The 17,627-nt window shown below is 39.4% G+C and overlaps 1 protein-coding gene across 1 annotated transcript in view; it reads left to right on the top strand.

Annotated features, from left to right (window-relative positions):
* Positions 1 to 17,627, top strand: part of PCNX2 (pecanex 2) — a gene marked incomplete at its 3' end in the record, with an annotated part of 150,843 nt that overhangs the window by 98,119 nt on the left and 35,097 nt on the right. Inside the window, 2 exon segments of the mRNA XM_084203543.1 lie at positions 13,248 to 13,306; positions 15,681 to 15,896. Of these exon segments, the coding sequence (XP_084059669.1) occupies positions 13,248 to 13,306; positions 15,681 to 15,896 (275 nt within the window).

Below are 17,627 nucleotides of genomic sequence, written 5' to 3' on the forward strand. Positions count from 1 at the left end.
CTAACCACACTTATCTTGGTGTATCTTAGTTTGAAGAGTTTTCTTGTGTTGTATTTTGACTTGTGTCAGTGAGTGAATATGTACTCATCCATAAAGAAATTAGTCAGACAAAGCCAAGTTATATAAGGAGGCTTTGTATTCGTTTCTGAATAAAATGAGATTTGTGGAAACCTTTCGAGGGGAACTGAGTTTTTTACACTGGGACTAGATCTTAACAGAATTCTCTCCCACAGCTTTTTTACTGGGTCAGCAGTTTAATTGTCTCAAGGGAGTGAAGTGGAGGGCAGTTATGGAAAGGTAGGAAACTACCACTCATCCCACAGACAGCTACACATTTTTAACAGGAACTTTGAACAATATTAAGTAGGAAGTGAGGATTTTAACATCTGCTACATTTTACTTCAACCAGAGCATTTTGAAGACGTGCAGTTACCTTTCCAGGTACCAGTTAGAGAACCAACCTCTGTTGAAGGCACATCACTGCCATATAGTTGGGTTGTGTAAAGCCTTTAGGTTATTGTCAAGGGAAATAGAGGGAGTAATTTATATTTGCTTTTGGTTTGTCTAATATTTTGATTCAAAATGAACAGGAAATATTCACAGGAAGTATCTAAAAATAGTTGATACTCAATACAAGGGTGTGTGTGTGACTTGTTTTCATCAGTAGTGACCTTCTGTGATTCCCATTAAGGGAAGTGAAGAACTTGATGCTAATAGTTTTGCAAAGCAAGGTAATTATTTTGTCCATAAACTGTAAAACCTCAAGTGCAGAAGACCAAACCCTTACATACTTTAATCCACCACTGCTTGTCAAAATAAGAAGCAACTACAACTTTGTCTTCAACCAGAAGGCTTACCTTATTCTTCGTAAAAAATAGTGCTTTGGTGCTTGTTAGAAATTCTGCTGTATCTTCTATGACCTCACTTAAATACTACAACCTTGCCTCTTGAAAACCTTTCAGAAGTAGAAAACAGCCTTGTAGAAGGTTCAGGTTTGTCACTGAAGTAAAATAAGTCTTTGCCTGACCCTGTGGCATCTCAGAATATGTACATGGAATGATTCCTCCTACATTTGTATTCATTTTGTCTCTAGTACTTCTGATTCTCCTTTGTCTTACTTCCATTTCACATGAGGAACTAACCAGAATGAGTGAGAGTTGGACTGAAAAATTCCTGGTTTATTAAAAGGACACTGTGAAAAGACAGAAAGAGGCAATGGATGGGAGCAATGTGGTATTAAGAATGAGGAAATTTTCTATTAAATACTTCAAATAATTGAAATAACTGAATGGGCCTTGCCTTATTGCTTTGAATTTTGACCTTTCAACATGTAAAAATTTCAAGGGGTAGCATAATTGCTTTCTGTTTGAGCGATGGAGTTAGATAGGATCAGGAGCTTGAGCTAGAATGGAAAGTTGTTCTGGCTCCTGCACATCTGCCTGTCTTTGGGCTGCAGTTCTTACAGACAGATGTGCACTGAATTTTAAGGTTCTATAAGACAAAACAGAACAAACAGATGGGGAAGTTGCTGTATAGATTTCTTTTTTGGAGTGCATTGATGGTTTCCCCATCAGTTCAGCTCAGGGTATTAGTGGAAAGTCACAGGTTCACTGCAGTGTTGTCTGAGATGAGTTCAAACAAAGAAGAAGCTCTTTGGAGATTTTTTTTTGGCTGTTTCTTTACTCACTGCTTGTTGACAGGAACTTTGCCCAGGGGAAAGCTACCTTCCATGTACTTTATATCGCTTTTTTTACTGCCTGCTTCACATACTCATTTTCAAATACTTCTTTGCTGTATTGATGACTATGTTAAATTATCACATATTAGCTACAAATAATTCATTTACACTTACATGCAGTTAGGTATTGTCAGTTCCAAGGCTATTTTTTTAATATATAATTTAAAAAATGGCATAATAATTACAATAACTGAAAGCAACTTTGACAAGCAATCTAAGTATCAAAATTGTTTTTCTTTCAAGTCATAAATTAGATTGCTTTCTTAAGTTGTAATTTCTGTACTGATTGTAATCAGTATTTGCACACTTCTCTGTTGTCAAGCAAACTTCATTGCTGTTTTTCTTAAGGAAGAAATTTTTTCCATCTCTTTTGGGCCAGCAGCCTGAAATTAGATGGGGGAAAAAAGATCCAGTTCATTTTTGGTAGAGTGAATCCAAAGCTGAAACTTTGAACTTTAGCAAGTACAGAGTACTATGTTTATTAATAGAACACGGCTACTAGGCCAGCAGTCTCAGTGCTGAGCAACTGATCCATCTGTTCCTTAAAATGTTGGTTTGGTTGTCCCTACCTGGTGTTTTCTGAGTGCACACGCATGTATCTTGTGTTTCCAGGTTTCTTTTAGTTCTACTTTTTCTGCTAAAGAGGAGATTGAATCCTCAGGTTTCTCTGACTGAGCTTCTTCTATTCTAGATGATTCAAGTTGGAGCTGAAAGTCTTGGAGAATTAAAATGGTGTTTGTTTTTTCAAGGAGCTGAAGGACTCAAGTGGGTAAAAAAAGAAAAAGGGATTCATTTTGATAGTAAGCAAACTGTGAAATTCCTAACAGGCTCTTCAAAATTCAGGGCTCATGCTGTGCCTATTTGGGCTCTTGTGGTGTGTGCACAGAGCACGGGTGTTCTTCCCTGCAGTCAGCAGATGCTGTTTGTTTTGAGTTTGCCCTTTGGTACTCACTGCAGGCAGAGTCTACTACACCAATACATCACTGAGGTCAGGGATCCTTCTGAGGGGAAAGGAAGGATGACAAAGAAGAAGAAAAAATATGGCAATAAGGAAAGTTAATGAGAAAGAAGACCTCTTGGAATCACAGTTTTGCAGCTTTTACTGCCTTTGTTGTTGAAAAGAGAGGGGTGTTAAATGAGAAGCTATGCTGCTGCTCATGAGCGGGTTACCTTGTGGGAGTTCAACTATGAGAATTTTTCTCTCTCTCTCTGTTATTTTTGAGTTTGTGTTTTTACAAAGGAAAGTTTGCTGTGACACTGGTTTTGTCCAGCCATTGGCCTTGGTCCCGCTTCCCAGTTTGAAGACTGCTCTTTTAGTCCCTATTTTCACAGCTGTTGAATGATTAGGCTGTAGATGTCAGAGAGAGAAAAGGAAATAGCAGTAAATCTTGTTTAATGTATAGGCACTTTAAAGCATGAAGCATTTGTCCAAACACTATTGTTCAATTCCTCTGCTTTTGCTTTTTTTCTCAAATACTTTGTCACACTGTGGCCTGACTCTGTCCTTCTCCTCCCTTCCTCTTATCTTCCTTTGTATCTTGGATATGACAATGACAGAACAGAGTAGGAAGTTTACTTTTATTCCCCAGTGGGTCTAACAGCTGGATCACGTGGAGCAGCCTGTTTGTTCTCTGCTGCAGCTGTGACCTGTCCCCACAAACAGCAAACTGCCACCAGGAATCTGGAGATTTCACTGTTTACAAGCTGCTTGTCTCTCCTGTACTTTCTTGTTTCTATTCTTCTGGTTCAGTGCCTATTTTTGGGTAAGGCACAGCTTGCATTTGCTTTGAAGCGCCTTGAATGAATTACAGTGCGGTGTAACTGAATTAATTAGGTGCCTCTAAAGAGGCTGTGATTAAATTGCCAGTTATCTCAGACTGGCATTTCAGGATGCCTCTCTGTGTTTGGGGCTATGTGAGCAAGCCTTTCTTTCCTCCATCTTTTTAAAAAGTGTATCACTGTGTTATTGTTCCAGTCATTGTGGTCTGGAAAATAACCACCTGTAAGGTTAACACAGCTGGGAATGGAGGGCGAGGAAAACCTGCCCTGCTTCAGATGTAGTGCAGATGGCTTTTTCTTCTTTTTTTCCTGCCAGCTCACTTAACCTGCCCATCGCAGACAGCCTGCAGGTGGAATGGGAAGAGTTTTCCCAGTGTACACATAATTCTGGTTGACCCCACATTTTGCACATGTGTGGGAAAAGGAGCTGTGAAAAGTACCTGTCTGCCCCCCCTGCCTTTTCCCTCATAAAATAACAGGCCTTCCTCTTCAAAATCGTTATTTTTAACACATGCTGGTGCCTCTGGTTTCCCTGTGAGCCTGCTCATCTGTTACAGCTGTTAAAACCCCTGCTCCAAACACAAAATGTCATTCACCCGTAACTGTCCATGGGCCTTGTTTGGGATCTGCACACTCAGACCTTTCAAGCTGTTCTTTTTAAGACTGGATTTCTTTTTTCTTAGTCTTTTTTTTTTTTTTTTTTTTGCTGTCTTGTTTGATTTTCACATGTTTTTAGACCTCCATAGTAGTGATGTTTACAGAGGAACAACTGCAGCAGATGTTTGTAGCTCAGTAATGGTTTGGATTTTAATTTATAATGAATAGGGTAACTTCAGCATTTTCCCCCTAATTGACAGATGATAATATTTGCATTATTTAATCAAATATCATCTCATATGTTATGTTCTAACTACTGTCACTGCCCTACTTAGGGTTCAAACTTTCTTGAATATTTCCAGCTACCTTGTCTGAAAGCTACATTGTAGCCTTGAGTTTTACTGTTCATTGCAATTATTTTAGTTTCTTCCAAACTTATTTCTCTGCAAATTTTTGTATTTCTCTATGGCTGCCTTTATTTCTCTCCTGTTTTTATGAACTGACCAGAAAGAAGCACTGTATTTCTGTTTGCTCTAAAATGAACTGAGGTTCTAGTGCCTTTGCTCACAGCTATTACTCACTGGTGGATGCTGGTCCCTTTGGTGACTCTGGTTCTTCTAAGAGAGGTCTTCACTGAGTTGGCCTCAGGGCTCCTTTAGGCTTTTATTGAGAGTTGAGTTAATTTAGAACTCTTCAAAATAGTATAAATAAGTGTCAGCATGCAGATAAACCTGAAATGGGTGCTTATTAGTTCATGGGACTTACAAGTCCAAACAAATAGGACCAATGAATGAACAGTTTTTGGCCTTAATTTTGGGGGTGTTTTCTCCAAATCAGAAGGGCTTACCAATCCTATTTACAAAGCATGTAGAATTTGTGAATTTGTAGACCTTCCAGTCTTTCTGGAAATTTCAAAGGTGCTTAGTTCTGGGAGAGCCTAGCCTCTATTGGTATACTGCAGCCTGTACTGAGGTTTGCTTAGGCCTGCCTTGGTATCCTTGAGTATAGCATTGATGCAGTTGTAAGTGGCAGTCAGTGGCTGGCAGCAGTGCAAAAGCCGAAATATTAGCAAGCTGCTGCCATTTTTCCTTTGTTTCTCTTCTCTTAAGGTTGGCAGATTTCCCAATAGAGGTGATTTTTTTTTTTTGGAAAAACATGTTCCTCTCTTTAAACAATGAGCATAAACTGGTCTTTGGGAAGTTATGCCCTGTTCTCCAGGGGCATTTGTAGTCATGGTTCTGGCACTGGGGGAGAGAAGAGAGAAAACCAAAATGTTTGAAGAACAAAGAACATCTTTGTGTGAACTTCAGGCTTAGTTCTTCATGAGCTCTCTGAAATTACATGTTATTCATTAGACTTACTCATCGGACTGTCTTCTCAAGACCCTTCCCTGTCTGCTCCCTGCTGTAGTGTGTAACCACGCTCTGTCTTGCACGCCACAGTACTGCACACAGACTTGTTCCTGCAACACTTGGCAGGTTTGGTAGTCTTGAATTCCTTTCAGTGTTGAGTTTTGCAGAGTGACAAAAACCATGGCATTCAGGTGTGGGGGGTGTTGCTTCAGGTACAGCCCCAAGCTAAAAGAAGCCCTGCTAGAAACTCCCTTCCCTTCAGTGTCTTGAGCTGTGATCTCCCCTAGAGCAAGTGGCTATGTGTGCCCTTTGGCTACGTGCTGTAGCACGGGGCTGTACACACCTCCTCTCCAACCCAGCCCTCACCTCATTGCTTGACTCCACGTGTGGAGTCACACCGAGCTGGGAAAATGTGAGAAAGGACGGGCAAGGAAAACCAGGCACCTTTAATCAAGTAGGTTTGATATTAAAGTAAGTGTTTTCTGAGTTGCCTGGAGTTTCACACTCAGGGGAGGCTATACAAAATTCAAAGATGTAGTTTAACTGTTTGGCAGTCTCTCTTTAACTGGTAACATCTCTTTTTCTCAAATTTTTGCCCCTGGCAGTCAATAAAACAAATTGAGGCTAATTGAATAGGAGCCATATGTGTGATAATTAATTGGGAATGTATTCTGATTCAGTGCTCTGTAGTTCCCTGCCGAGTTAAAGATGCAGTCACAACTCCAGTTCACTGAATCTTTGTAAGAGGACTGAGTAAAGACAGAAGGGAGACATCAGAAAGGGAATGCATGCTGAGATCAGGAGGAACACAAGTAGAGATCAAAACTGTAAGTGGCATAAGTGAAAAGGGAAAAGGGTGGGTGGGCAGAAAGGAAAAGGCATGCAATGAAAAATCTGAGGGGGTAACCTAACAGAGATGGGTAAGCAGGAATTCAGACCTACAAAGGAGAAGAAATCATGAGCATAATAGAGAAGGACTTTTAAATATATATTTAGAAAGGAAGGCAGCAACAAGATGTAATAGACAATAATGGACTCCCATCAGAAATAGGGTCCATGTAATGTTTTAAGGGCATATGTGGATTTACAGTGGCACTAAAGATTTATAATGCTGTTCATGTAATCATTAGCTTCCAAATTATGTGAATCCAATGAGATCAAGTTAACTCATGAAATTTCTGTCATATCAAATATTGGAAAACCCTTGAAATGGGTTGACTGCATTTCCATAAGAATAAGTGTTCTCAGCAAGTGTTCATCCATTCACTTGGATAATGTAGATCACATCCTGTGTTGGATTTAACTGAATCAAACATTTAGGGGCAAGCTGAGGTTTGGAGTACTAAACCTAAGCCTTACATTCAAGGAACCGCTTATTCAAGACACTTTTGTCAAAATGTGAAAGCAGGTAAAGCTGAGATCCAGGAGGAGATGTTCAGCAAGTGTAACCATTCTAATGAAGGTGAAACGTTGCGCACAGGCAGTGGCAGGGAGCAGTTCATGCTGCAGCATGCATGGGTCTTGGTTGTCTCCTGATACACAACCTGATACGCAACAAGGACCTAGGTTGCCTTGGGGCTTGTAAGAGCAAAATGTAAACCATCTCTTCTTTCTGAGATAATGCAAAATGCAGAATTGTGTCACCATTGCCACTGAGAATTGCCTCTGAGACTTTTTGCTAGCTGGGACTAGGTAAACACTGGATGAAAGCTAGTGGGATTTTTTTTTTTCTTTTAAAGTCCTTTGACCAGCAGTGTTTGCTCTCAAAATATCAGAGATATTTTCAGTGTGAAGAGTACTGTAGAGAATACCAAGATGAATGCTGTAAATTATTAACATTCTCAGAAGTTCTTGCAGTAAAAAAACAAACAGAGGTATTGAAAGTTATCCCTCTTTTAGATTGGATTTTGTACAACTGCACAGTAGCAGTAACACTTTTGTTGTTCTTCAGGATAGTGTCACTGATGCTGCATGTGCACATTTGCAAATGGAAACTGGAATGTCTTGGTTAGCTTCTGTTTTGCCTCCTTTCATCTTTTGTTGAGAAATATGGATATGGAAAACCCTGTAGTGAACCAAACTAGTATTTCTGATACAGGCTTTCTTTGGAAGACCATTCTTTGTCTAAGTCTTGTATTTCCTCATACTTTCTTGCCATCTCTTCTAATTTTATTATTAACCAGTCACACTGAGTCTGAAAGTGAGAAAAATATCTGAAATATATGGTATTTTAATATTGCACGCTGAAAGAGCATGAAAATGCTTTGTTATCAGCAGTAAAAAATATCAAGAATGAATTCTGAAATAACTTGTTATTCTTTCCTCCTTTTATGATGTTTAAACAATGTTTCTCTCTTTGTGTGGAGTAAAGGAGAAAAACATCTTGGCCTCATTTGCTGAAGCAGCTCCCAACATTTGTTTTGGTTTTGTTTTTTTTTCCTCCCCCTTGTCTGTTCTCACTCTCTCTGGTGAAAACTTCACCAGGATATTTCTCATCACCTCCTTTCTCCTCTCCAGCTCCTTGCAGTTTCTCAGGCTTTTGCTGCTTCACTCATAGGCCCATCAGTGCAGAGCCCAAGTGGATCAGTCCTGGGGAGCTCTTTGCCCCAGGGCTGAGCTCATTGTAGTACCTTTCCTATAAAGTTTGTGTTGTCTCATGATGGGAACAACAGAAGAATAGCACTCATATGTAACACTCATATGTACTATTTCAGATACCTGTGTTTGTGTAATGTCATTAACACGTTTGTTTTTAAATTAAAAGCACTTCTTTCAGCTGCAGACAGCCAGGTCCAGCTGTGAAGCAGAGTCCTGGGTTAAACCCCATCCTTAGAGGAATGTTAGGATCCTGACTTTTTTAGATCCTCAAGAGTGCACACAAAAAAAACTCTGCACAGTTGCATTATCTTTTCAATTACAAAGCCTGTTCTTTTGCATAGTAAAAAATAATCTGAAGACAGTAATTGAATGTCTTTTAAAAGATAAAGCACACTTAGACAAGGGGAAAGAAATTAAATAAGACAAAAGAAGGAATATTGATGACATTTTAGTAAAACATTAGTGAGTATTTTAAAGTACACAGATGCTTAAATCACTTGCCTTACAAATAAGGGGTGAATTCCCCAGCTAAACCTTTGAATGTCAGAGCTCTAAGGTGGGCTGTTTAACCTATGATTGGGCACTCAGCTTTTGATCTTGAGTTCACACCTGGGATTTTCATCCCCCTTGCCGTAGAAGTACAGAAATTTCCAGACAGTTGTTGGAATATGCCAAATAAACATGCTGAGTCATCTAAACAGATGACTGGTTTTAACACCCAATTAAACAAATAACAGCAACAAAAATACCAAACCATCAAAAAGCATTAAAAAAACCCAAAGAAAAAACCCAAACAAGCCGAAGAAGCCTCAAAATCAGTTATAAAAACCTTTTTAAGAAAGTAAAGAAACTCTAAGAACAGGAAGTGTTATTGATAATAAGACCTTTCTATGTTTTAGTAGGATGCTTCAACTGAGCTGTCTTTAACAGCTGGGACTGTTCATACCTTAGCCCTCCCCCAGTTTCCTAGTGTGCAACAAAGCCACTTTTTATTGTTCCTAGATGAAACAATGGCCCAGTCAGGGAAGGAGAGAAGGAAGAAAGCATAAAAATAAAAATCAGAGTGAGTGATCAGGAAAGAGAAATTGCTTTCATTTTTAAGAGATCCCTCTTTCTTAATGTGAGTTAAACCCAAGTTTATGTTCCATGCAGCTGCCCAGAAAATTTGGGCAGGGTCACGCACGAAGGGGCTGTCAGCCCTTGCTGTTAAAAGCACACTGAAATCATTCTGTCTTTTAGATGAAATTGATTTAAAACTACTTCAATATCCTTTCCCTTCCAATTAATACCATTGTTTTTACCTCTGGTGTCCTTCAAATACTGATGGATGCCTGCTTATTCTGCCATGCCATTCTCCTCCTGCCTCACACTGTAGACAACTGCTACTGTGTTTTTAATGCTAAGCCTTTGTTTATAGAGCCAGCAGCATTAGGCATGCACATGAAAATACTGCAGGTTTTTTTTTCCAGATTCCCATGAATAATCATAGGGCTGCAGCACGTAAAGTTTCTCTCTTTTAAATTTTCCTGTTAGATGTCATCGAGGAGTGGATTAAAATTCATTGGACACAAACAAAGAAAAACTTTGGATCAACCCTAGAAAGGCATCTCTGCATCTCCCAGAGGGAAACTGCTTTTCTTTGTTTTGCTCTCTTTCAAAGTAGAGACCTTCTACACAGCAGGAATCCTGGAAATCTTGAATTTGTGTTTTGGGGGCAAACTCAGCAGCAGCAGGGCAGATAGAACAGCTGGAATTTCATTTTGATCTTCTAGAAATAATGATTTATTTAGCATCATCAAATCAGCAATGATTTATTTATTTTTCTCAATTTACCTGATTCTCAATATACTCTGTATATTCCCCAGACTGCCTTGATCCCCCTCAGCCTTTTTTCTCTCTTTCTAAGGAAATAGGGAAACTAAGTGGGAGAAGAAATTCTTTCCAGGCAATATGTTTGGGAATATGGGAAGTGACCTAATTTTTTTGCAAAGGAAAGTAATAGTTTTAATGACATGAACAGTGCTACACAAACCAGTGGGTTATCTCAGTGTCCATGTAAATGGGGAATTAAAAGAGCACGAGACAGATATTTCAGGAACTAAGCAGGATGTTGACTTAGAAATTGCTGAAACTCAGCTGAAGACAGTCCAACACAATCACTTTTTCTCTAGGGTAATTGCTGGAGGAACTCTGCTTGGTTTGCATAGAATAATGCAATTCAGGAAGAAATTCAATTACTGAGATAATTATCACATTGGATGAGTGGTAATGACCAAATATAAAGTAAGAGGCCACTGGAGGAAAGCCCAAATCACCTACTAATCCAAAAAGTTCACAGTGAGAGGTCCTGGTTGAGAAGTAAAGGTGTTGCTGGTTTGATTGTTAGGTGTAGTGGATTATAGTTTAATCCAATGCAAATTCCCATTGCTTTCAAGAAGATACAAACCCTGCTTTGGTTACTAATAATTGTAGAAGACTTTTAAAGCCCAGAATTGATTACTGGACAGCATTTATTCAACTAAGCTGAATTTCAGCAGACAACTTTGCTTTATAAACTGTCTATATTACCCTTGGTCTTAAAAAAATGAAATAAAATTATGCCTCATAAGAGCTGTATAAAGATTTGAGCTCTAGTTGTACCTGAAAAGGTAAATTCTTGTCTCATACCCAGGGCTCATGTTTCAGCTGCTCAAACAAAGCCTTAATGGGGCCTGGTTTTATTTTGTTTTGTTTAGCTTTTTTTGTTTATGAGAGCCGTTCTACTTCCTTCCCTTTTTCCCAGTCAGGCTGCATCATTTGAATTGTTGTGTCCCAAAGCACTTGTGATTTTCCCTGATTGTTTCATGCATCTTTCTGTCAAAAGAAAAAATAAGGGGGGAGGGGAAAGAAGTAGACCCAGAGCTGCATGCTGGGCGAAAGGATTCCTGTTTATTATAGATTAGAATTTTCTGAAGTATTGGTTGATTTTATGGGTCTCAGTAAGCCTCCACAACAGAAATGGTAAGAAACAGGGGTAAAGAATAGTATTAACTTTTACCTTACCACTACCACACTGATTTCAGAGGCACTGAAAGTTAAAAAAGCATCTCATAATCTTAAAACATATACTTTTGGAAATCAGCAGTGCTTCTCTGCTGAGAATAGAAAATTGATTGAATTCCACAGCCTAATGTTTATGCTTACTCTTGCATATGCAGCTGGATATATATCAGGGTGAAAGAATTCTGACAACCTTTTTAAAGTAAAATGATTCTTTATATTCTGAACTGCTTAGAAGACACTTCCCCCCAGTGTCATTTTCTGTTGAATAGGAAATGATAATTGCAGTTGCAATGAGCTGAGCCAATCAGAAGCAGGAAGATAAATAATGCCTCCAATAAAATATTAATCTATGTAGATAATATACTAATATTAATTACAAATAATTTTAATTAAGATTCTTATTTTCTCAATCATACTTTTTGCAAAGTAGACAACGTGCCTTTTTAAGGAAAAAGATCACTTCCTTTTGGTAGGAAGTAGAAATAAAGCAAATCTGTTCCTCTTTTGTCTCCTACAAGGAAACCGTGTGTAATTTTTCTGTTGGTCAGTTTTCCACAACTTTTTTTGGGAGGCTGTGGGGAGTGGATGAAAAGACTTTGTAACACATCAGTGGCATCCTTCTCCCAGTTGGATTCAGCATGAACTAGGCACAAAATCCTGGAAAGTGCTACTGAGTCTCTGCTGTGTTTCAAAGACACCATTATCTTTACACCATCCTTTTCCAATGTTATTTAAGCTGTTTGAAAACCTCCCTTAGAAGTGATCCCTCTTTGGTGCCATCTTCCTTGGGGCACATTTGCAGTTTCCACAGTGAGTAGTTAAGTTCAGGCTGTGGAGGTTGACTGGCCAATCCCCAACGTGCTCAGAATCTCCTCTGGGCCCTGTGCTCCCCACACCGTGAGCCAGATCCCAGCCAGTGCCACCCAGCCATGCCAATCTCACTGCAGTTCCACCAAGGACACCATGAGGGACGCACCTGGGTGTCTCCCTTGCATCCCATGCCAGGAAAAGTGGTGTTGTGCTTCTTCTCCCCTGTGCTTGCAGGCCTTTGTACACAGCCCTTGCCACTGTCACACGTGACCAAATGCTGACTCCTGTTTGGTCTTTTCCTGGTTTTGCTTTAATCTTGTTTTCCAAGGAATCAGAGATCATATTTACATATTTGAAAGATAGGTCTTCTGTTAAGGCTAGTGATTGAGGGCAAAACTTTGGAGGCAATATTTTCAATGAAATGACCTAAAATCATTATATACCCATGCCAGAGCAGTATTTCAGGGAAATGGATGTTTACTATAACATTTTTATTAGCCAGAGTTCCACTTTTAGCCCAAGTACCCCTGGGTACTTGGGAGATGCTTTGCATTCTCTTCTGTTTAACATATGCTGGCCCACAGTGATTTACTCATTCCTTATTTTCTGACTTTAATAGTGTCTTTTGTTATAGTTAGTAGTAAAAGCTCAATCAATCTACCTTTTTAGTTGCTTTCTCTTTTGTAATCATTTCTCCTGTCTTGTTTATATTCCACTGCTGCAGTGAAAATACTGAATAGGGAATGTGCCTTTCATTAGGGTGACAGGGTTAGTGCCTGCATGAACTAAGGCCCTCCAATTTACTCTTTTTCAAGCATTAAGAATGACCAGGGACTCTCCTGTTGCTGCCTAGCTAAATATGAAACTAAGTAAAGTATTTTTGTATTGTTGTTTTTCTGTAGATGGTAAACACCCACAAAAATGTTTTCACCCAAAGAAAACTCCTTGAGTCCAGCTGTTTCCCTTAAGGCTTAGAAGGAAAGAAAGTCTGATTAAATATTCTTTCTATTCACTGTTTTAGTGGCACCTGGCTTATCTATTTCTAGAGCCAGTTCAATTATTGAAGTAGATAGTGTTGTGTCAGATGCCAAATTCTGAATGGACTGTGCCCCACAAGAAGGAAAATGGGCAGAAAGAGTGTGCTGATAAGCTACAATATCAATAGCAGAACTGACCTGAAATAACTGTATATGCTTGATGAATGGATTCGTGTGAACTGCCTAATTATATAAACACAAAATGAAGAGATGTGTTAAAGGAAAAAAGTGTTTATTGTGAGAATTGTTTATTTAATAAAAACGAATTTGCTGTAAACATGTCTTTATTTCCAGCACCAAAAGATCAGACCATTCCAACACCAGACTGGCAATTCAGATCGAAAAGGATGCAGGTATGGCTTGGGAGTTTGGGTGTCTTGCTTGATTTGCAAAATGTGATGTATTCACACTGGTGAGGCTTTGCTGGGAAAGCTGAAGAGATGCAAAGGGTTTAAATGTTGTGTGTACAAACCAGAGCATTTTAAATGTAGCAGAGCACCAGTTTGAGTCGTGTGACCTGATGAGTAAATTTACTGTTCAGTTATGTGTAGCTGATCAGACAGAGAGCTGCTGGGCTGCCAATTGCTTGGTTAATCATAACATTGGTGTTTGCGTGGAATATGCAGCAGGCACCCTAGCTAGACTCAGAGGTCAGCTGTGGGCAGGGAAAGGTTTGGGGAAAAAAGCAGCAAGTTAGTAGTGCCCCTACCGCTGAGCAGTTTGGGCTGACAGGTGTCTTCTCTTCCCTGGAGAGAAACCTTTTTGAGAGGGGGGAGAAGAGAAGTTGGAAAACTTGTAAGAGGAAGAAGTAGGAAAGGTAGTGGGCTGCTTTGCTGGGTATCAGTGCATTAAATGAGCACCAATCCATAGCCATGCAAAGCAACTTCCCAGGCCAGTGAGACTGGAGAGTGAGAGCAGTTTTTGTCACATCAGTGGACACAGAGAACATGTGGTACATCAGCTGACACTCTTCAGTGCCTGGTGGGACAGAGCCCTTTTTGGAGGGAACTGATACCAGTGTCTCTTGCCAAAATCCCATCCCAGTGAGAGAGACCAGAGTTTCATATATCTGTTCTTCCACTTTAGTGTTCTGTGGCCAATTTTATCTTGCCACTGAGATGGCAGGGATTGTATTGGGAAGTTGGACATTTGTATTTTAATTATTGCTGGTTTACCCCCCCCATCCTTTTTGTCCTTATCCATTACATCAGTAACATGAACAAATACATGTCTTCAAGCAGAAATGGATATAATCCAGGGTGTCCAAGAAGGCAAGAGACGTATTAAGTTTGAAGCATGAATGGTGGTTTTTAATTATTTCTCATTTAAGGCAGAGAGATAAGATTTTTCCTAAGGCCATTTTGTCATCTGATAGCAGTGACCTTTAGCATTATTATGTATGCTAATAGGTGAATTATGTTTTAAACCCTGTAGCACAAGAAAAGCATTCCTTTTGTGTATGTGCTTAAAAGACTCATTTTATTACTTGCTTAAATTTTGACCAAATACACTCCAGAAGGTGCACAAGTGACTGTGTCGGCATGGTCATGGGCACACCCAGACAAACATACCAGGGCTGGGTATGTAATGGCTATGGGCAAAAAAAGCAGTGTAGTTGCAGGCCCTCTCCTCCTCTGGTGTCAAGGAGCAATTTGTAGGAGAAGCCATAGCCTCTGCAAGCCTCATCTTCTGGGTTTTTTCTTCTCCATGTAAGATCTCCTCCTAAATTTGAGCAAACCAAAAAATGCATGACTGCCAGTACATCAGTATCCACATACACTCCCATGCATACAAATACACCTACAAGATGTTGCTTTGTACATGCATTTGGGCACCAGCATTTTAACAGTATTGAAGGTGGGACACTGAGGCACTACAGAAGAGAAAAGCAGTTCTCATGTCAAGCATATATTGTGTTAAAGAGTACAAGCACAGGCCAATACCATGTTGGATTGTGTGGCACCATGATAGCATTTGTGGAGGGTTCAGTCCCTTTCACAAATCACCATCATAAAGTGCTCCTTTTCATTCAGGTAAAGGCCATAGACCTGTAAGAGATAACACTTCTAGATTGGGATGGAGTGTTGTTCACCTGGGCATTTGGTCCAAGCCATATGTAATTGAACAGCTACTATTTTTAAATTGGTAGCAATTCTGGTGATGCGTGTTTCATGCTGACTCAGTATACTCAGTAAACTCTTTTAAAATGAATATCCTCATCTTAAGTACCAACAGATTCTTCATGGACAAAGCCTTGAAAAATTCCTGGAGGACTAGAAGGAAAAAATCCTAACAAAATTATTGGTATCTGTGTGACCAAAGTATTTGAAAATCCCTGAAAAAACATTGAAATTTAACAACATGTACTGAAATAATAATGATTTTTTTTCTTGTTTCTTTACATTAAGAATAGTATATAGACATTAACTTAGCATTGCAGAGACTTTTAGTGGAACAAAGAAATTCTTACTGTTGTAAATCATGGAGGTTATTTGATTGAGTCTGAAATATGTGTTATCATTACTGTGATCTTATATCTACAATATTGCTCATATTAACCTGATTCTTTGAAGAGCTACCTAAGAAATGCAGATTGTGTAAAGTATCAGGAAGATATCACCTAGCTAGAGGAAGCAGATTTAAGTAGGAATGAAAAAGAGCATAAAATGTAATGCAGAATGGCTTTGTATAATTTTTTTTTACAAATGTGTGCTGTTCTGGTTGTAGGAAATGATGACAATAATCTCAACTCCATTTTTTATGAGCATTTGACAAGATCTCTGCAGGAGTCTCTTTGTGGAGATTTGATCCTGGGCCGCTGGGGAAACTACAACACAGGAGACTGTTTTATTCTGGCATCGGATTATTTAAATGCCTTTGTGCACTTGATTGAAATTGGAAATGGCCTTGTCACCTTTCAGCTCAGAGGGCTTGAATTTCGAGGTAAGGATCTGTGATGATTTAAATAGCAGCAAAATCAGCAATGAATCCTGTCTGTTTTTTTAATCTATCACAAATCTACAGTAGGACCTAGAGTTTGAGGACCTTTCTCTTTCTACAGATACTTGTCTGTCTGAAAGCTTGGTGCTTCTTTGTGTCCTTGTAGGAATGTTGTTTTGAAATCTCGATGTTAAGAAATTTGGAGCCATGTTCTGCAGTATTATATGACTTCCAGAAGGAAGGCTTGTTGAGTGGTTTGCTTGGTTCACAGATCTTTTGAGTAATGCTTAGTTACATTTTCAGATTATTTATTTTCCTCCATGACTATGAAATGGAGTTGTTCTTAAGATTTTTCAACCCAAAAAAACTTGTCTTTGGGAAACAAACAAACAAAAGAACCAAAACCAAAATAAGACCCCTTCCATGGAAAATGTCCTGTGTCAAATCATGCAAGAAGCCAGTGCTGAGATGGTTTCTGTCACACTAGAACAGTAGAGTATAATCAAGGTGACTTTTCAACAAGGTTGAGTGTGAGAAAATAAGCAACAGACTGGCTCTTTGAATGCACTTAAGTGTGGGAGGATTAGACTAGGAAATAACATGTGTGGGCTCAAGTCTTGACTCTGTGACAGACTCCATGTAGGATGTTGAACAGGTTGTGGTGAATCCTTTATGTTCACTTTCCTTCCTGTGTAGTGAGGGTGAAGATAACACTCTTGTGTCCTCAGCAAAATTATGTGGAAAGAAAACAGTAAATGCCTAAAACAGCTTGGTATTGTAGTACCTCGTGAGATGCCTATTCAGAACAAGTGCAAATTGTGAGGAAAAACAACTGGAAAGGAAGAAAGATCATTTGTTTATCAGCCTTATAATTTCTTATTTATGATGATTGTTGAGGAATACATGGTCATGCACTTGTGGTTCTTAGGCTTGCTTCAGCTTCCAAGAGATCTGGGCAAGTATTCTTATATTCATCTTCTCCTTCAGTGTCCCCAAGGTGAGCAGTGGTGCTGCTGTGTCAGGGATAGGTACTTGCAGGCTAACTTCCAAAATTTATCTTTGCCCATCATCCTTTTGTGTTAAAATAGTTCAGTGTGGGACTTGAAACAAACAGAAGAAAGAAATCTCCTTCCCACTTAAATTACAGGAGTTTTGTGAGGTGGTTTTTCTTTCTCCTTGTGCAGTTGCCCCTTACTGGGGGTCCCTCTATATCATCACCATCACCAGGCAGTAGAAGTAAAAGTAAATATTGGAAGCAAATGAAAGCATATGAGAGGATGCTCAGGCCACATGTTAGCTGGATAAAAAGATCAGGGCCTAGCAGACAGGCATAATGAACTGGAAGTTGAGTGGGGAACAACTGGATAGTTGCAAAGTGGTTTGGGAAGACTTTCTTTGACATTGAGCCAGGATCATTCACAGCCAGCAAATGCTGTTTGGCACTTGGATCTGAGAGCAGAGCTCAAACATTGCAGTGTGCCACCTGTCGAGGTATCTGTATTCCCTAAAATCATGGTTTAAGTAATTAAATGTGTCTGAAAATTGACCTTTCTGTGCAGATTGCTTAATGCTGTTCAGTGTTAATTAACTGTAGTTAATACTGTTTTACTTTGTGAATAGATCCAGCATGTCTGCCAGCTGCAACAGGTCTTTAAATACAGCTGGGGCTGAGCCCCACAGCCTCTCATGTCTTTCATTGACTGCTCTTGAGAGCCAGCTGAGTTCTCAAGAGGA

This window comes from Fringilla coelebs, assembly GCF_963513975.1.
Source record: "Fringilla coelebs genome assembly, chromosome: 3".
NCBI lineage: Eukaryota > Metazoa > Chordata > Aves > Passeriformes > Fringillidae > Fringilla > Fringilla coelebs.